General features: G+C 51.8%; 6 protein-coding genes across 6 annotated transcripts; 3 read left to right on the top strand and 3 right to left on the bottom strand.

The window, feature by feature from the left end:
• Positions 1-232: 232 nt before the first annotated feature.
• BO94DRAFT_491813 (DNA polymerase epsilon catalytic subunit POL2) lies at positions 233-7,463 on the bottom strand. Its single transcript, XM_025609165.1, has 3 exons — positions 6,660-7,463; positions 6,464-6,603; positions 233-6,413 (listed from the first exon to the last, which is right to left on the bottom strand). Exons 1-3 carry the CDS (start codon positions 7,265-7,267, stop codon positions 469-471), a joined length of 6,693 nt encoding a protein of 2,230 aa, XP_025467709.1. The 5' UTR covers positions 7,268-7,463; the 3' UTR covers positions 233-468.
• Positions 7,464-7,673: 210 nt separating this feature from the next.
• On the top strand, positions 7,674-8,576 carry BO94DRAFT_534929 (COX20 family protein). The gene is made up of 2 exons (XM_025611657.1): positions 7,674-8,076; positions 8,140-8,576. Exons 1-2 carry the CDS (start codon positions 7,734-7,736, stop codon positions 8,394-8,396), a joined length of 600 nt encoding a protein of 199 aa, XP_025467708.1. The 5' UTR covers positions 7,674-7,733; the 3' UTR covers positions 8,397-8,576.
• Positions 8,430-9,719, bottom strand: BO94DRAFT_516226 (uncharacterized protein). The gene has a single exon (XM_025609954.1). It carries the CDS (start codon positions 9,487-9,489, stop codon positions 8,677-8,679), a length of 813 nt encoding a protein of 270 aa, XP_025467707.1. The 5' UTR covers positions 9,490-9,719; the 3' UTR covers positions 8,430-8,676.
• Positions 9,720-9,866: 147 nt separating this feature from the next.
• Positions 9,867-11,978, bottom strand: sik1 (snoRNP complex protein NOP56). The gene is made up of 3 exons (XM_025609164.1): positions 11,654-11,978; positions 10,476-11,595; positions 9,867-10,389 (listed from the first exon to the last, which is right to left on the bottom strand). The coding sequence occupies exons 1-3, from the start codon at positions 11,815-11,817 to the stop codon at positions 10,093-10,095; spliced, it is 1,581 nt and encodes a 526-aa protein (XP_025467706.1). The 5' UTR covers positions 11,818-11,978; the 3' UTR covers positions 9,867-10,092.
• Positions 11,979-12,057: 79 nt separating this feature from the next.
• Positions 12,058-14,630, top strand: BO94DRAFT_516220 (chaperonin-containing T-complex subunit CCT6). Its single transcript, XM_025609953.1, has 7 exons — positions 12,058-12,234; positions 12,321-12,415; positions 12,469-12,490; positions 12,550-12,591; positions 12,645-12,665; positions 12,720-12,893; positions 12,953-14,630. Exons 1-7 carry the CDS (start codon positions 12,193-12,195, stop codon positions 14,177-14,179), a joined length of 1,623 nt encoding a protein of 540 aa, XP_025467705.1. The 5' UTR covers positions 12,058-12,192; the 3' UTR covers positions 14,180-14,630.
• An 820-nt stretch (positions 14,631-15,450) lies between these two features.
• BO94DRAFT_534925 (RNA recognition motif domain-containing protein) lies at positions 15,451-19,103 on the top strand. Its single transcript, XM_025611656.1, has 2 exons — positions 15,451-16,149; positions 16,202-19,103. The coding sequence occupies exons 1-2, from the start codon at positions 15,925-15,927 to the stop codon at positions 18,980-18,982; spliced, it is 3,006 nt and encodes a 1,001-aa protein (XP_025467704.1). The 5' UTR covers positions 15,451-15,924; the 3' UTR covers positions 18,983-19,103.
• Positions 19,104-19,195: the final 92 nt, after the last annotated feature.

Raw genomic sequence — 19,195 nt, 5'->3', positions numbered from 1 at the left:
GGATGCTAGAATCGTAGAACGCCGAGCAGAAGGGGAAATCTGCCCATGCACTGCTCGGTGAAGTTGGAAAAGTGGCAGGAGGGGATGGATCGGCAGAGGTGATAGATCGATTGTTGCCTGACAGATTGCGGTGCGACTGCCACACACGTGCCAAGGCCCCCGATCCATGGAATCGCTATTGGCGCCGCTTATCTTTTGCCTCTTCATGTCTCGTCTTGCTGCACCAGTCAGGTCTCATTATGCATGCGCTATGCCATGTATTGGATAAATGACGAACAGTGAGACCTATGCTACCTATCTATCTACTCCGTATGCGTCAATCAATCAATCAATAATCATTCCCTCCCCCAACGCCGATCCAATGTGGTCCCCGGCTGGATGTATATATCGAACCGGAGAAGTGTATAGTTCCCGCGGGTATCGCCTCCAACAACGCTCAAATAACAAGCAATGCAAGGACAAACAGGATTACATCTGTTCGAGAACTTCTCCCACAACACTCTCCAACAACTTGAGACCGTGGAATTTGGCCACACTGTTCAAGATGTGCAGCCGCTTCTCAATCTCCTTCCGATCCATCGTTTCTACCCACACTCCACTACACGAGCAATGCTCCATGAAGTCACTAACCTTGAGATTGCCGCATTTCGAGCACTTCAGGTCTTGGGTCTGCCATCCGACAATGAACCCTTGCACCTGACCGATAAGGATTTCTTCCTGGGCCAACCGGTCGTATTCGGTTTGGCAGAAGGGACAACGCCATGGTTTGGTAGAAGCTTTGCTCGCGTCCATGCCGGGGTCAGGGAGTACATCCTCGTCCCGGCACAGGTCCAGATCCCGGATCAAGCAGCATGCACCGCAGGTGAGCTCGGGAAGTTTCAGGCTGGTGCAGGGGTTTTCGAAACGACCTTCCTTGCTGAATTCCCTCACCTCGAAGAGTGCCAGCAACTCACGACGCAGCAACCGCGTCTCCATCGTAGTAGTCTTCGACAGACTAAGAACTTGCATAAGCAATTTCACCAGTTCCAAGACAGGGTTGCGCTTCTCTTCATTGGGGTCCGACAGCACGCCAGGGAGGACAGGGAAAGCGTAATCAGATGCGAGCTCCGGGTGTAAAAGTTCGTCACGCTGCCGGCGAATGAGACCGGTGAGTTGCTTCTTCAATGGTTTCGAGAATTTCTCTGCGAGGATAGCCGAGACCTCTTCGCTGTCCTCGTCGTTGGGACGTCCAATGGGAATCTGCGTCATGCGAGGTGTAGATGAATCGTTGGTGTCCGGCCGTTTGAGACCGTGCATTAGTTCGATATACTCCACAACCCAGTCATGGAAGATGGTTTGCATGGGTATAGGCAAGAATCGATTGAGCTGCCAGTGCATAACCGTTTCGAGTTCTTGTTCATCGGATTCAGTGACTTCTTGGCAACCTTTGCCACCGTAGTTGTACTCATCATACCAAAGCAGGTAGTCCCAGTACTCTTTGATCTCAAGGTCGATGAAATGGAACGACGGATTGGCTCGGATGGACTTGAGAACGTACTGGCTGTAGGCATAGGCATTGCCCACCTCCGTTTTGGAGGTCTGGAGGAGCAGACGAGTGGAGCTGGCAAAGATGACATTTGACCCAACACGTCTGAACTCAGCCATCAGCCGCTGGAATGATTTCCTGGACAGCATTCGCACGTAGTGATGCAAGGAACGATCGTAAAGGCATGAAACTGGGCTCTCTACCCATCGAATCAGATGCTGCACCATGATATCGGCCATGCTGTTTCCTTCGCAAGCCTCCGTCCACCAGTGCTTGACCATTTCCCGCAACACAACCGCTCCAGCTGAAGCGAACGCCTTTTCGGAGTACAAGACCCCTCCGTTCGCGTCTGCGGATTGCCCGGACGAAGCCAAAAGAGTATCTGCACCCTCCATCTCGTTGATTATGGAAGAGGTTAAGATGGTGTTGATTGCAATATTGCGAACCTCCAACTCTATGCATACCGTGGTATACGCGCTGGGGACATTCACTGATGGCATAGCAACCTTCTCGAGAGGACCCGAAATATCGTCCTTCTCGTATCCTGCATGATCGGGCCGGGGGTTCGAGGACCACCAGAGGACAACATTGTTCTGCTGGAGTCGTCTGGCGTACGAGATGTCGATGAGGAACCGGGGGTCATCGTTTTCCAGGTTGCAAAGAGGAACATCACCGTATCTAGCCAGCAATGTCAAGTGCTGAACCCAAGCAGAGAGATAGAGATAGTGAGTGACCAATCTCCTGGCAACGAAAGACTGCCAGCCCAAGGGTGGAAGGTCCATATCCGACACTTCCGGCTTGACTGGTAGAACAGGGTATTCTCGCAACAGCGGAATATCATGACAAAGACGCTTCCTTTGCTGCGACTGTATGACCATAATGGCGGGTTGGGTCTCCTCGGATTTTAACTTCTTGATCAAGTCTCCAACCTCCAGGTGAGCTTTTCTCCTGGTAGTTACTTGCGTGGTCTTGAAATGGATCTTTTCCTGGTACTCAAAGGCAGCTTGTGACTGGTCTCCTTCCAGGTTCTGCATTTTCCGCGCAAGAAGTTCAGAGTAGATTTTGTCGAGGTTCGGGAGACCCTGAACATCCCTCGTGCGGTTTAGAATCACAACATGGGCCTCATTCTTCGTACTCGAGAAAAGAGCGAAAATCTGTCTGTCTCCAGATGCGACATGGTAGAGATAATGGTAGGCCATGGGTGAGTCCAAAAGATATGGTTGCTCGGTGGTTGTACGACATAGAGTTGAGAGATCAAAGCCGCGCTCCAATCCTTCTCCAAGAACTCCGCGTTGCTCCTCATCGAATGTGCATATGCTACCCAGTTTGAGCACTGCGCGGACATTGAGTGGGATGTTCTTTTCATAAACACCCTCAACACTAGGGTGCTGAAAGAGAACGTCAATCTTGTCCGCTTCACGAAGATAAGTTTCTTCGGACAATGTCAATTTGAACAAATGGACCGAAGGATGCCCGTTGGGCAACGTATGGTTGACCTTCTCCACCTCGCAATCTGGCACGTCGACATCAGGAAGCGAGTCCTGCTTGAGATTGACGTAAATCTGACGGGGAACCTTGACCGTGAGAGCGTGGATCTTTCGGTCGATCAAAACAAACGCTCGCACGACCCCAGGCCTCGTGGTCTCGGAAAGCTGCAGAATCTGCCAAGTTTTGATGTACAATAACTCAGCCTGATTCCTGAAGAGATTACTTAACGAGTCGCCACCTGTGTTTGCCCTTTCTCCGAAGAGCTGACGGCGACGGATGCGGGCTTGTTTCTGAATCTTCCATTTCTGCTTCTGGTACTTCAGGAACCCAACGTAATCATTTGTTGCCGATGGCATTTTCGCAGGAAGGGTAGCAAACGGATCTAGTGACGTTTTCGACAGGCCTTCTGGGTGCTTCCTCTTTTGCGAGATCTTGCCATCGGGAGATGACTTCAGCTTCTGGGTCGAGTGCGCTATCACTTCGTCAAGATCGCCGGTGTGCTGGACACGATGGTCGAGAATGTTTGTCGAGATATCTGTTAGTGGATTCTTTTCCGATTTATTGAACATATCCGTCATCTTGGTCTGCTTGAATCTGTCATCCTTGGTGTTGATCCGCCTTTGCAGCCAGTCAGGGTGAGCGACTCTGGGAACTGGGTTACGAATCTTTTGCAACGCAGCTGGGATGGTGATGAGCTTCTGTACAACGGAACCCAACCGCTCCAGATAGTAGTCCCAGTCGATCACCGTACGGGGGTCCATATCTCCAGGGTCATCCTTCAGCCACTTGCGCAAGAAGAATCGTTTGACGCTTTCCTCAGCCGAGAAGATCGCCACTGGAATGGCTCGCTCAGTGACAGGCGTGTTCCGTGGCCTTGAAGATATGATGTATTTGCAGTTCAAGCCCTTGTCTTTTACCATCTGCTCGCCCAGGAACTCTGCTAGGCGCCGTGCAGTCGTGATTGATGTCGACTTTTGGTTTCCATATTCTTCAAGGGTCTTTGTCATACTTCTGTTCTCCGAAATGAGATCAATAAGTTCCTCATCGGCCAAAGTTGCACCATGTTCGTAAAGCACGTCCAACCATCGGTCAGCTACCTTGGCCACTGCAGCATAGGTCTCCGTGAGAGTCGAACCTTCCAGGAAAAACCGGAAGATCTGTGTTTGGAAAATTTTGATCAGTTTCAACTCTCCACGACGCTTGACCTCGAAACCTTTCAGTTCTGCCAGCGAGCCGTCATGGTTAAACACCGCATAACGTTTCTTTAAATTCTTGTCTTCCTCTTTTGAAGTTGGCAAGATCATCGCTCTGTAGGGTCCATCGACTTCGAAAAAGATTGAGTTATCACTGTGCGTCTCGTATTTGAATGTTGCCGGGTCGACGAGAGTCTGATATTGGTGATTGGTATAACTTCCGTGGACGAGGTGGTTCAGCATGACACAAGGATATGAGATACCTAGCTTCTTGCCGTTCTTCAGAGTAAAGGAAAAATCCTCGGGAAATGTGCCCGGAAGCATACACCAGATACCATCAGTGTCGAGTTCCAGGGGGCGACCGATGCGTTCAACCAGCTCTCTTGCCATTTGAATGATTCGAGCGCCTGTCAGACATGTCACACCAGCCATCTCCATGGAATACCACCGAGATCCTTTTCTCATGACGTAACCATAGAAACTGTTCAGAATGACTTTATGGGCAAGCTGCAAGGAATCGTAAAGGATGATCATCTTTTTAGCCTCGTCGACCTCCGCGGCTGATGCACCCGAAGATTTGAGAGACTCGGTCTTGCCTTTCCAGACTTTCTGTTTTCCCTTGAAATCGTATCTTCGGTCACGAAAGCTACGGACTGTGTCCACATAGAATGGATTCTCCCGTTGACAAATGATGGCCTCTCTGACCATGGTTTTGCTGTCGTGGATTTTGTGGTAAATCTTCTTGCTGTAATCCTGGAGTCGTTTCTTGATGATGGCGGCTTGTTCTTCAACGCTCATGTCACCAAAAGATCTCATAGGGCTATTCTTGTATTTTCCTGGGAATCTTTCATTTGCAACTGCCTGACGAATCATGTTATATTCGTCGCGCTTGGCGGGAAGGAATTCACCTCGCCATGCCCATGGTAGTCGCCTATCACATGTCTTTCCTGGCCGGTTGAAGTCGCAGGCGGCACAGTTCGACTCCTGGATCATCGAGTCTGGCTGTAGTCGATTGGTGATCATGATATTCGGATACATGGAGGCAACGTCCAAGTGGTAGATGGAAGGCACTTCATCCCGATGTGGCTTCTCTTTCAGGTCGATCAACTTGTCCGCAATCTGTTTCTTGACTTCCTCGTAGTTTGTGACATCGTCCATTGACCTTTTCTCTTCCACTTCAATACTGAATTTCAAGGCCGCGTCCAAATCCCGAAGGAGCTCATCTATAGCAGCAGGTTCCACGCTGAATGTGACAGGGATATCGCTTCGAAACACACCAGCCTCAATACTTTCGACGTGTCCTCCGACGTAAGTTTCTGATTCGAGTAGGTGCCCCTCATAGAAAGATTCCGGGGGGTCCTTGTGCTTGTTCGGCAGGACGATGTTTCCTTGATATGCTTGCACCATTAGAAGCATCTCGCACAGAGTTCCGGTTCCCTTTCTCAGCGTGTCGTCTGGATTGATAGGGAGAATTGTACAAAGAGAAAAGATGAAAGGGTGGACGTATTTCATGTACAGGTAGTAGGTCGCGACAGCATCGGAGACGGAATATTCCGCCAAAGTTTGAGGCCGCTCGCTCGCGTATGGGGTCATCAGTTCGGGGTCAAGTTCGTCGGGGTCGTATCCGAGCTTTGCAACAGTCACGGCTTTCAAGCCACGACTTCCCTGAGGTAGATAACTATCACGGCTTACCCAAGCGAAGCAGTCCATATGAACGCAGTGGTCACTCTGGTAGATATCCTCACTGTTCTTGCGGAAGCCGATCTCTCTATACATGTCGATTCCCAAGACACTAGCCCTAGCTTCCACGAAAGGCCAATCGAAAAAGTCACCGTTGTATGTCGCAATGACAGTAGGTTTCGCTTCTTTGATATGTTCAAAAAAACGTTCTATGACAGCTCGTTCGTCGGGTTCGTTGAAGATCATGAAGGGACCGCTGTACTCTGCCTTCGGCGTGTATTCGAAATCATTTATGTCCTCAGATACGATCTCACGGTTAGTGATGAGAAATCCTTGCCCATCGATCATGTAAGATATCATCATGATTTGGTCAATCACCGAGTCGGGAAATTTGAGCGGTAGCTTGGTTGTCTCAATATCGTATGCTAGAATGACAGGGTCGGCTCGCGTGAGTCGTTCTTCTATACATGTCAATGTAATAACGCCGTGTCTTGCCTCCACTGTATACCATTTCCCTATACGGATGTCTTCAAGACGTTAGAAACCGCAGATACCAGATGTAGAGAGGCGCACGTACCTTTGTCAATCGAGACTCGAACATGATAGGGAACATCATATTCTCGAATATCAAGAATAAAATCGCTCGCGTTCGTAGTGCCATTAGATCGTGATTCGTTAATCAGTTCATCATCAAAAAGGTCAAAGCCAGCATTCGCGCTAGAACCCAGTCAGCCGCAACTCCAACCAAACGAACGTCGAATTGATGGACACACCTGGAGATCTCCATATACGTATCCATCACATTTACATTCTTCTTATTCTTCTCTGCCAGAGGAAGGAGGGTCTTGCGGACTTCCAACAAATGGCCCACATTGGCAAAGTTGAGTTGGAGAAAGTTCCGTTTGTACCCAAGCAAATGATTTGGCAGGTCGAGGTCCTCTTTCTCAACTCGCGACACCTTCTTGATAAGCCCTTCAAAGGTCCTCCGACACCATTCCTCAACCTCGGTCTCACGGCCCTTTTTCACTGCAATTAAGAAGTATGGGTCGTATTCGACGGTCGCCTTGAAACTTCCGCCGCCATCTTCGAGGAAATAGTAATCCACGCCGGCGCGTCCTCCGGGAACATTCGAATCTTCTATGGATGTGCTGTGCATATTGATGAGCCATCCCACTCGCTTTTCGCCAGACTCGAAACGGGGGAACCCCAAGGATTCATCGATGCTGTTGGCCAGCCGGATCGACTCGAATTTCTCATCTTGAGAGGTTGCTTCCGTCGACCGAAGAGACGAGAACTCGATTGTTTTTGTTCGTTTGGGATTGAAAGAAGCCGCACTGGATCGAAACTTGTTCCCGAACTTGCTGGGTTTTCTTGAAGGCATCGCGACGGCGCGCCCACTGGCCGGGGCTGAAGATCACTGCAGGGCAAGACAAGACGTTGGGTGAAACATGGAAAGCAATGGTGGTTTAACACAGAACAGAGCTGCGCATAGCTGATTTGACGAAAGCTAGCTTCCGTTCTTCCAAAAGGTATGCTTCTAACGGACTCAATTGAGCGCTCCAATGTAACTGAATTAGTAGTTGATCCACTTGCGATGCTGCGGAGCCCAGATTTGCCCTACGCCATTCGGACGCGTTCGCGTTTTCTACTTTACGCGTGCCATTGGCCGATCGTGAGCCGCTCGGGGAAACTATCCGCTTCTGCCACCCCTGCCGGGGAAGCTTCGGGGCACAGGTTCTTCCGGCCACCCGCGCATTGTTTCCTAGTCGAGAAAACGCCCGCATACAGTCGGAATTGAATGTATAGCACCGACGAGGTATCTTGAACCCACAATTGGACCTCTCATCATGGCCGATGATGCGCGGGACTCGACTGCACCCACTCCGGAAGTGAGGGAGCCTGAACAACAAGGTATTCAGCAAGAACGGAAGCCAAAACATGAGTTTCCCAAGTCGCAAGTCGGGAAGCTGTGGGATGCTTTCGGAAATCCTGAAGAGCCCGTGAATATGCTGCCCTCAGCGGGCGCCAAGTCTGGAAGAACCACCAAGGATATCACGGTCACTGAAGCTATGAAGTCAATGTCCCTTGAAAATGTCACGTCATTCCATAAGGCACCCTGTGCGCGCGACTCGCTTCTACTCGGAATCGGCGCAGGGTTCGGTGTAGGTGGCGTGAGGGGTGTGGTCGGAGGTAGGAGTCACCAGCTGCCACCTTGATCCAGTATATGGTAGCTGATGGAGTAATCTAATGTAGGACTGCGCTCGGTGTGGACCGCTTGTAACTGGGCGGTCGGTGCCTTCGCTGTTACAGCACTTGCAGCCCACGAGTTCTGTCAGCGGCGTCGGGTGGAGGAATTGGATGGCATGAAACAAGCGGTGGAATTGATGAAGGAACTCAAGCTTAAGAAACAACGAGAAAAGGAACAGAAGATCGAGGAGGCCGCACGCTTGGCCGAGGAAGAAAGAAAGCGGAAGAGCTGGACCAACCCATCGAACTACAAGTTCTGGTAGGCTGTTTGCGCATTGCATGGAGTACTGGAGTTTGATGGGATCTCATTGTATAGTACTATGTATAAAGTAGGTTGGGTTCCAGGTACATATTCCTCTATGTTATGGGCCGCTGCCCTATCCAACCTTGAAGCTGTGACGTCGCGATGTCACACGTCGATATCTCCAATCCAACGCCCATTTCATTAATTGTCCTCAACCAATGAATTCCAAAGAGGGTAGAAATCTTGTAAAACCAGAAGACTTATCTCAAATTATTGTTAGCCTTCCATGGTGGTTGCATTCAGACGTCGAATTTGACCTTTTTCTGAATAGCGCCCGATTGGATGGTCCGTATCTTATCAAAATCAGCGCCATCGCGGCGTTCCCGTCGGCGTTCGCGCGCTTCTCTTGCCTCACGGTTCTTCCATTCAGCAACCTGCTTCTGTCTCCTCTGTGACCGAGCCCAAGCCATTGCTGCAGTCGGCTTGAATCCGATACCATTCATGCCATATCCATCGTCAGTCGGGTCAGTCGGGTTGTGACCAGTAATCTCTGAGTCATGCCATGTAAGCGGGTCCTCAGCTGTATTGCTGATGAGAGGTGGTGATGATCTCACGGAGCGCATCTTGGAGGTAATCGAGGGGATTCGTTTTTTTCTAGGGCTTGGTGTTGACCGTTTCTTGCTGGGTGACGTCGATGCACTCTTGTCACTGTCGCAAGGTTGGATACCCTTTGCAAACTCTGTGAATCCAGCTGGACTGGGACTACCCTCCATTGAGGGATTCGTTCCAGGTATGTCGCGGGTGCCATGGAGTTCATCGTACGTGGCAGGCCAGTCTCCTAACTGCAGAGAAGGATCTGCTCCATACGGAACGGGTGACGTAGAAAATTGGTCCCCGCGGATGGCCAATTGTCCCAGGCGACTAGCGACTACTGCACGCGGGCTGTATCTTCCCCATTCTTCTGCTTCCCGTACCCTAGTTTCCTGGAGGTTGGGGATTGAGACGCATGATGTCGGGGAGGCAGAAGGACTGCAGTAGTCCGATTCTTCGGATGATGCACGTTTGCGTTTGGGCGATTCAAAGGGCATCGTCGGCAAGGTTGTTTGCATCATCGCGGGGCTGGAGTTGAATACGATGTGGGGGCATCACATCGACCAGGCCGGGTGTGAAGGAGCCAGAACGTGGGCTCTTCAATGGTAGGTTAGCTTCTAACGATCTAGACGGGAGGCAGTAAACGAAGCCATGATAACTAGAGAACTGTGGAGAGCCCTGGTGCTCGGGCCATCATCATCATGGCTGAAAGAAGAGGAGGCGCAATGGGGTTGGATCGCCCTGGGAGAGGGGAAGGGGAGGTGGTGGTCTGGGTTGTCGTCGGCCCTTGCCCCGACGGGTGAATAAGCAGTCGAGTACATCACTCAACGGATGTGTATCTAGTGGTCAGTGAGTTACAGGGATTTAGCTACGCTACTCTATAAATAATAGTCAGCGGCGTCAATGGTCGGCCCTTGCAATTGTAAAAACCAAAAAAAGCCATATCGAATTGGCAGCAAGAACTACACACAAATTTTGGCATGACACAGGCCTCAATCGAATAATTTACAAATACCCAGCCCATCAAGTCATTCAAGGAGAAAACAGAACATGGATGGCAAGAATAAGAAAACCCAACAACGCCGCGACAATGACGCCCTCCTGTCCCAAGACTCAGTGCTTTTTTAAAGCTTCTTCTTCTTTTTGGACGGCTCAGCATCGCTATCGTGCTTCCGCTTCTTCTTGTCGGACTCGCCCTCGCCGACGTCAGACTTCCGCTTCTTCTTCTTCTCTTCCTTCTCACCCTTCTCCTTCTTCTCGCTCTTCTCCTTCTTCTCCTTCTTTTCCTTCTTGTCCTTCTTTTCCTTCTTCTTCTCCTTGTCCTTCTTCTCGGCCTCCTCGGCATCGGCATCCTTCATTTCGTCATCGCTCTCGCCACCGTCGACATCAATGTCGGCAAGGACAGCGTCCATGGCGTTTTTCTGCGCAATCATCAGCATGTTTGTTCGGGAGAAAAAGAATACCAAGAGCGGTGGCGTAGCAAAAAGATTTAGCCACATTGACTTACCATGGCGACTTCGTTCTTGGTAGGGGCGGCACCGGTAGCGTAAAACTCCAGACGCTCCTCAACCTGCTGCTTGAGGGCCTCTCCGAACTTGGTCGAGGGCTCCTCGGAGAAGTTGTCGATTCTAGAAGCGATGGAACACTTGTTGGCGAGGAAGCGCGAGATGCGGCCCTTGTTCTTGGGGCCCGCTCTTCCAATGAAAGAGGAGTGGTACAGAAGACCGTACTTGGGCGTGTTGCCCTTGGTCTTCAAGGCTCTGAAAAGGGCCTTCTCCGCACCAAGAATCTGAACCGTAGAAGCGGGGTACTTGGACAGGTTGGTCAAGCTTCCGGCATGCGAGATCAAACGAGCACCAACGATCTCTCCGATCAGGGCAGCAAGGTTGGGGGCGACGACGCTCATCTTGGAGATCAAGTAGGCGTGGAGAGACTTGCGGTACTTGGACAGGCTGACAACGCGTTGGGCGAAAGAGATAACGTTCTCCATGTCAGTCTCGGAGATCTCCTGACCCATACTGTGCTTGGCAGCGTCGATAATGCTCTGGGCGACACCCTCATCATCCTCCACAAGGGCAGCAAGGTCGTGCAACTTGTCGTCGGTCAAGTCCTTCTTATCCTGGACGAACAAGGCAACCTGGGCGTAGCGTTGGTTTTCGGAGACGATCTTGTAGAGTTCAGGGAAGTGCCACGAGTACCATTCTCTCACTCTCATGGAGAAGGTGTTGATGGCCTTGTCGAGCTGGTCGAGGATAGCAATGGCCTGGATGATGTGGTTGTCATCGCGCTGGACGGAGAACTTGACCTTGGCGCGGGAGTAGGCGTGACCAAGACCAAGCTGAGCAGTGTCCATGTCACCCTCGCGCAGCTGCTTCAGCAGCTTGGAAGCGTGGAGTCTGACACCACGAAGCATATCCTGGACAACCTCGCTGGTGTCACCGGTCTCGCAGTCAACGAAAGAGAAGGCGGACTTGATACTTCCGGCCAGAGCCTTGTCGGAAAGTCCCAGAATAACCTTCTTCTTCTTGTTGGGCTTGGGCAGGTTCAATTCGAGGAAAGAGATCAGAGTGTCCGAAGCGACACCTTCCGAGACATCGTTAATTTCACCAAGGGCCTGCTTGTTGTTCCTGGACGTTGTCAGGATCCTGGAGTAGAAAATCCATGGGGAAAAATTGAACCACATACTCGAAAGGCAGGAAACTGGCGAGTTCGACCATCTTACCGAAGGTAGCCAAGTCGTTGACACCCTCCTGAACCTCCTTCAAGCGGTTTCCAACGCTGTCGCCCTGGTGGGCGACCTTGAAGAGCGAGTAGCCCATAGGGCTCTCGAACAGAAGAAAGTCGGCCATTGCGAAATTGAGGGAAAGGCCCTAAAAATTCAGACAAAACGGTCCTTTACGTGCGAGCGATGGAGCCCGCTTCTCAATTTCCCGGGGTTATGCGACCGTAGACCTGCCGTGGGACCGACGTGGAGTTGAAGAAAAGCCTGGAGGGTAGATTTGCAGAGTCGAGCCGTCGGAGCTCTTTTTTTTCGCGGCGGCGCTAGTGCGAACACCGAATGTGGGCTTTTTGCCAAAACTACGGCTCACCGCATTCGACGGCAAACACCACCAGGTTTGTGACCGCGCGGGCATCGTCTTAGGGGCCTCCAGCACCAGCCAGCCGATCCTGTTCCCGGTTCTTTCGTTGGGCTTTGTTGCTTGTCGCTCATTCGTGCTGCAGAAATGTCTGCAACGCAGTTACTCAATCCCAAGGCCGAGTCGAGGGTATGCACCCGGTTTCCTTCTCTCTCCCACTTCCCCCCCCCGACATTTAGCCCCTCAGTGGTCCAGCAGAGACTAACAGTTCGCAGCGGAGAGCGGAAGCCTTGAAGGTCAACATCAGCGCTGGTGAGGGTCTTCAGGATGTCTTGAAGTCCAACCTTGGTCCCTCGGGGACACTGAAGATGTATGTCTTATTTCCAGGCAATATAGCACTGATGCAGAGCTGACCAATCTTAGGTTGGTGGATGGTGCAGGCGGAGTATGAAATCTTTCCTCAAGTACGGCAGTTTAGGATTCTTCTGACCAAGGTGCAAACAGATTAAATTGACCAAGGACGGCAATGTTCTGCTGCGTGAGATGGTGAGTGAGATGTATTTCCCAGAACTATAAGCACCCAAGGCTAACTGTTATAGCAAATCCAAAACCCCACGGCTGTAAGCTACCTCTCTCCTCCTCTCCGAAGCGTCATCCTCTAATACACACGAAAGGTCATGATCGCCAGAGCTGCGACGGCACAGGATGATATCACTGGTGATGGAACAACATCCGTCGTGTTGTTGGTGGGTGAGCTGCTGAAGCAGGCAAACCGACACATCTCCGAGGGCCTGCACCCTCGCGTCATCACGGATGGTTATGAGATCGCCAAGAACGAGGCCCTGAAGGTTAGTATCTTGAAACTTGCGGCTACAATTCTATAATACTGAATCATGGTGGTATATAGTTCCTCGACCAGTTCAAGCTTGAACGGCCCATTGACCGTGAGCTCTTGCTTTCCGTCGCCCGGACGTCCCTCAGCACGAAGTTGAACAGCGCCCTCGCCGAGAAACTCACCCCTGATATCGTTGATGCCGTTCTCGCCATCCACAGAGCTCCTGAGAAGCCGGATCTGCACATGATTGAGATCATGACCATGCAACATCGGACGTCTTCCGACACTAGACTCATCCGTGGTCTTGCCCTCGACCACGGCGCCAGACACCCCGATATGCCCAAGCGTGTAGAGAACGCGTTCATCCTGACCTTGAACGTGAGTCTGGAGTACGAGAAGTCGGAAATCAACTCCGGCTTCTACTACTCTTCTGCCGAGCAGAGGGATAAGTTGGTGGAGAGCGAGCGCAAGTTCGTGGATGCCAAGCTGAAGAAGATTGTGGAGCTCAAGCAGCAGGTTTGTGGCACTGACCCGAACAAGAGCTTCGTTGTCATCAACCAGAAGGGCATTGACCCCCTGAGCTTGGATGTCCTGGTCAAGAACGGTATCCTGGCTCTCCGGAGAGCTAAGCGGAGGAACATGGAGCGTCTCCAGCTTATCTGCGGCGGTATTGCACAGAATAGTGTTGAGGACTTGACGCCCGATGTCCTTGGTTGGGCTGGCCTGGTTTACGAGCACCAGCTTGGTGAAGAGAAGTTCACTTTCGTTGAGGAGGTCAAGGACCCCAAGTCCGTCACCATCCTCATTAAGGGACCCAACCAGCACACCATCGCACAGGTTAAGGATGCTGTCCGTGACGGCCTGCGATCCGTATACAACACCATTGTTGACGGTTGTGTCATCCCCGGTGCCGGTGCATTCCAAGTTGCCTGCGCTGCTCACCTTTCTTCCGAGGCCTTCCGCAAGTCTGTCAAGGGCAAGGCCAAGTGGGGTGTCCAGGCCTTCGCCGATGCTCTTTTGGTCATTCCCAAGACCCTTGCGGCTAACTCGGGCCACGATGTCCAGGACTCATTGGCAGCTTTGCAAGACGAGCAGTCTAACGGCAACACTGTTGGCTTGGACCTGACCACCGGCGAACCGATGGACCCCATCCAGGAGGGTGTCTTCGACTCCTTCCGTGTGCTGCGTAACTGCATCGCATCCAGCACGGGTATTGCCTCGAACCTCTTGCTTTGCGATGAACTGCTGAAGGCCAGACAGATGGGCCGGCAAGGTGGACCTGGCGGCATGGATGAGTAATGTGACTGTTATGTAAAGAACATTTGGTGCTCCATATTTGGACTACCGGTTAGAAAAAACATCCTTGGTCAAGATTGTACTCAGCCAATACGGAACCCCATGCTAATGACTACCCCCGGCATATTCTAATCAATCCCAATCCACTTGAGGAAATTCCAACCGTGCGCAATACCATGAGCGATCACCATGGAACCATGCTACTGCCTAAGTCACTGCTGTCTAGGGATGGAATACTAGTCTCAGATCCATGAAAGTAAAATGACAGGCAGCAGGATACCCATGCACCAACATACGGAGTAATTTGGTAGTGGCGGCCCTGAATGATCTCTTTCGAGTCGAGGGTCACTAGCTCTAGGAGCCAACGATAGTCATTGGGCGAGTTGTGCGAGTTGCGTAAGTTGTAGGGTAAACCTGCAAGCCTCGGAGTTACTATTCACTTCTCCGTGACAGGATGGTGTGGTATTGGAATTTGTCGGACTTCTAAGAGTAGGTGAGCCATCCCTTTTATTCGCGTGGGATATTGGTATCTAGGTAGGGATGCTTGGATTTCATAGAGCCGTACTGTCATTCCAAATTGATTATCTAGGCGACTAGTGATCCATACATGGTTACTATTGTTTAATTTACATAACACGCCACTTTCCACTACAAATAGAGATGGGCATATAACAGGGAGCAAAGGAGAAGGGAAACTAGTACTAGCAGACATTGAGCATCTGCTGTCACACAGCTAGCGATGTATAACCTACCTAAGTCTCTACTGATGGAATATCCCCGTATGGAGATTAGCACTACTTGAGGTTAATAAGAGAATGTCACTGAGAACAATGTGCCTAATCCTACAGTCGGTAAGAAGCTCGGCGCGTGATGCAGGGTCAAGATGAGGAACAAATCACAAATTACGGACAAGCAAACCGGGAACTGACAGCTTGCTTTCCCCGTTCAGGTGCAGCTCTCTCCCCGGGGGAGCGGTAGGTTATGATAGGTACGGTACGCTTAAGCTGTCCCTCTTCATGCAGACCGGGTACAACCTCCGTTGACCGAGTAAGAGTCCGCGGTATCTATCTAAGTACTACTAGTAGAACTCCGGACACTAAGTACAAAATAGGGAATTGACGGGTCAGTTGACCCTCCACCACCCAATCAGCGGCCAGATGGGCGGGGAAAAAAAGGCAAGCTTGACTGGAACCAGTTACTTCAGTTGTATCGGAGGCCGCTGGTCATCAACCGCCTACCTACTCCGTACTTATTCTTTCTTTCTCTTCTCCATCCTGCAACATCTCAACTCTAGGCTGCTTATCTGGTTGCCTGGATTCTTGAGTGCCACCCAACGCCTTCCCTTCTGGTTACACCGCAGCTAACCTTCGTATGACGATGGTTGGCTTCCTGCGGAATCCTGTTGTCTGAGCTGAGGCAAAGACGATCGCACGGCGAGCTAATCACCCGCGCTGGCGCCCATAGGCAGCAGCAATAGTGACGACGACCACCGCCAGCCTTTGTCTCCTCCTTATCGACCCCGGGTTTCAGGCCCTTATCCTACGGCCTAGATTCCTTCCAGTCAAGCTTGATCCCTTTTCTTTCTTCCTGATCGCCTGCAACCCCGTCCCTTTCCATCCTCCTCCTGGCCGTGTAGCACCAACCTCACCCGTGTGCTGCTTGGCTTCTCCATTCATCGACCTCATTTTGCCTCTTAACGGCCTGGGAGCGGGACTTTGCTCTTCCGCGACCGTTCTTTATCGCCGAAGATGTTCAAACCTTTCCAGATCAGGGATCTTCATGGATCTCCGTCACATACCTCCGCAGAAGAGTCCTTGACATCATCCCCCAAGCCCTTGTCGAGGGAACTGGCATCGCTGAGGACTCGTCGGGGCATTGTGCAGCTGTCTGCCTCCGAGTACGACAACCTATCGTCGAAGCATCCGCGGGCACGGCTGACTTACGTTGACGACGATGATGGCGAGCTCATCACGGTATGTCCCATAGTAAATCCTGGGTTGTTTCAATACTGATAGATGGTCGCAGGTTGGATCATCTCTTGAACTCTCCCAACGCCTCGATGAACCTGTCGACCCTGCAACGGAACCAGTCCCGATACCGCAAGCTGTCATTCCTGAACCGATGCACCTTTTCGATATTCGACGGTCAAATTCGATAACTGAGTTGTGGAAGAAGTTTGAAATCAAGCGGGATGTTCAGACCGTTCGGGATACGGATAATGTTCAGGCCAAGTCAGCAACCACGGACGTCCCAGCAGACGTACAGTCAGGGGTGGAGCATGAGCCTGTAGAGACTAGTAACGATGAGACGGCACCACTTTTGGCTGCTTTCGAGGCCGAAATGGCCAAGATCATGGATGCTTCCAGGACCGTGAACGATGGTAATACATCAGAAGGATCTCCAGCATCCGCAGAGGAACCCACCGGAACCGAAGCCTCTAGGCCTCCAAACCCCACCGATGCATTCACGCATGCCATACAGAACCTGATCAGTGGGGCTGAAAGGCTCAGTTCTGGGGTGAGGTCGAGTATTCCCGAGATTGAGCGTCATATGCAGAATGCCCAAAGGGCCCTTCCTGAAAATGTCGGGACCTCGGTCCAGGGTGCCCTTACAGCCCTGGAAGCCCACATGAGGCAGTTAACCACCTCCATCAATAATTCGACAGTTGCTGGTATGCCGACAGGCAACATCCTTCGAGGCGAACTTCCCACAGCTGCCAACACCGTGGATAGTCTGCGCGCGATGGCATCAGAACTTGGCAATGTTGGACATACCTTATTCGAGGCGTTCGAGTCTGAGTTTGGGTGCAATCGAACTAGCGGTCAGCCCCAGGCTTCCCCGGAAGAGCATCATGGTGTGCTCCACCCCGACTACGTGGAAACCCCCAGACCGTCTGACGACCAGTCATCCCAGAGTCAAGATATGGGTAGCGAAAAGACTCAACGCAAAGAAAAAGACCTGAGGAAAGATTCTGGCTTCGAAAATAGCTCAAAGGCAGGCAGTTCCGGTCAACCAAGCGGCCGTGGCCAGACGCAGTCAAATTCACTTCCTTTCCGACCTCATCCTCTTTCTCATCGTGGATATCGAGGTGGTTTCATCCCTCAAGACTGTTGCCCTCCCCTACCACCTCAGCCGTTTTCTCCGCATTCTCATCGCCACCACCCTCCTCCTCCTCTGCCTTTCTTCGGTCCGCCCCCTCACCACTGCCCTCCGCCACCCCCAGGTCCTCCTGGTTACTGGCCGACGCCCGAGGGTTTGAACCACTTAACTCGGTTCCCTCCTGTGCCTCCTCCACATGTGCCTCATCCTCCACCTATACTTTACCCCCCACATGATACTTTTGCAGAGCCATATCAACCCCAGGGTCGGCTCAATTTCTGGACCAAAGTACCAATACACGAGCATGCCCATCACGAAACGCGTGGGATGCCCACGAATGATGCAGTGTTGACTGAAGAAGATGGCGCTGCAATCTCCGAGGCACAGTCATCCACGAACACATCGTTGTTCATCGGCAATGTGGGATTCAACGTCAGCGAGAAGATGATCAGCGACGTTTTCGCCTCCAGGGGGTTCTTGGTGAATGTGCATCTACCACTAGACGTCGGAACCGACAAGCATGCTGGATTTGGCTACCTATCTTTCCCGTCCGTTCCTGCAGCAAAGGCGGCCCTGGAGGCCTTACAGGGCACACATATCGACGGGCATGCAATCAACCTGGAATTCAGTGACCACAGCCCGATTGCGAGGCTGCGCCCTGAAGAATCCCGACCCCAGGCTGAATTAGGCAGCCGGGTGCCTCCTGTTACAGATCATAAATCGAAGCTATCCGAGCTTCAAGGCTCAGCGGCTACGCTCGCTGGGTCAGAGAAGGCTTCCTCAAAAGAAGGTGGTGAAGAAAAGGGGTCTGCATCTCCCAGTGGAAAACGTTCCGTCCCGCTGACCGTGGCGGATCTATGTTCCAACGACAACCGCAACCTAGGCAAGGCAGTGTCTACCACTACCGGCCTAGAAGGGTCGTCCTTGTCAGATTCCGAACGGCTCAATTCGCTCTATCCGTCACTCCTGCCTGAAGGCGTCCCAGATCAGGGACCCTCGGAGTCCAACAATCCCGCCTTTCATTCTATCCCTGATCTCACCCGTGAGTTGGAAGAGTGCCGCTTTCCCCCGGTCTCACAGCTCGAAGCGCACTTTTTAGCTGAGCAGCATCGAGAAGCCGAATCATATGCTGCACAGGCAAGGTTTCAAGGCAAAACACCCGAGGGTAGCACCGAGGGGCAGAATGCGAGCAGCGATGCGGCGCTGCAGGGATTGCCCGGTACGTTCCCGCATGAAGGCCGCGAGAACTCGTCGGCACGGCTGGAACAGGTCTCAGGAAGACGCCAGATGCATGACATGCCTGACGAGGGGTCTTTCGGTCCCCGCCGTCACGTTCGACGCTCAAAGACCCAGAGGCCACCTCGTTCATCTTGGGGAGATCCTGGTTTTTTTGGGTTCTTGGGAAGGGACAGCCCGCGCAGCATGTCCGGCAGGAGACCGGAAGGCCGCCATCGTCATCGCGGCGGACGTCGCAACAGCTTCGAGAGCCCTTCGCCCGAGATCCAGCATGTTCATCCGGATGCGAGACAACACAGCATTGACGAGTGCGTGTCCACCCTGGTAAGTTTGGGATATGGAGGGGCAGGCGATGGTGGAATTCAGAGAATCGCGGTGTATGCAGCGGCAGCGGACGGCAGTCTCTCGGAAGCGATTGAGATGATTGAGGAAGAACGAAAGGCCTACGAGCAACAGGGATCGACGATGTGATGACAACCTTGGTAGTAATACTTTTTTGCAACTCGAGATGACCTAATTTGTTGTTTTCAGGCGGGCTGTGAATTGATAGTACTGGCATGCCTGTGTTTATTATAATTCTCCCTACTCCAGGATATCCAGCGTAGACACCGTCTTAGTAGATGCCACCTAGTCTAGCTTTATAACCTGTCGGAGCAGACTATCTACGGCTATCTATCTGTCTGT

This window comes from Aspergillus sclerotioniger, assembly GCF_003184525.1.
Source record: "Aspergillus sclerotioniger CBS 115572 chromosome Unknown BO94scaffold_13, whole genome shotgun sequence".
In the NCBI taxonomy this organism is placed as follows: Eukaryota; Fungi; Ascomycota; class Eurotiomycetes; order Eurotiales; family Aspergillaceae; genus Aspergillus; species Aspergillus sclerotioniger.
Note: the sequence above shows the minus strand (reverse complement) of the source record. Positions and strands in the feature narration are given on the sequence as shown.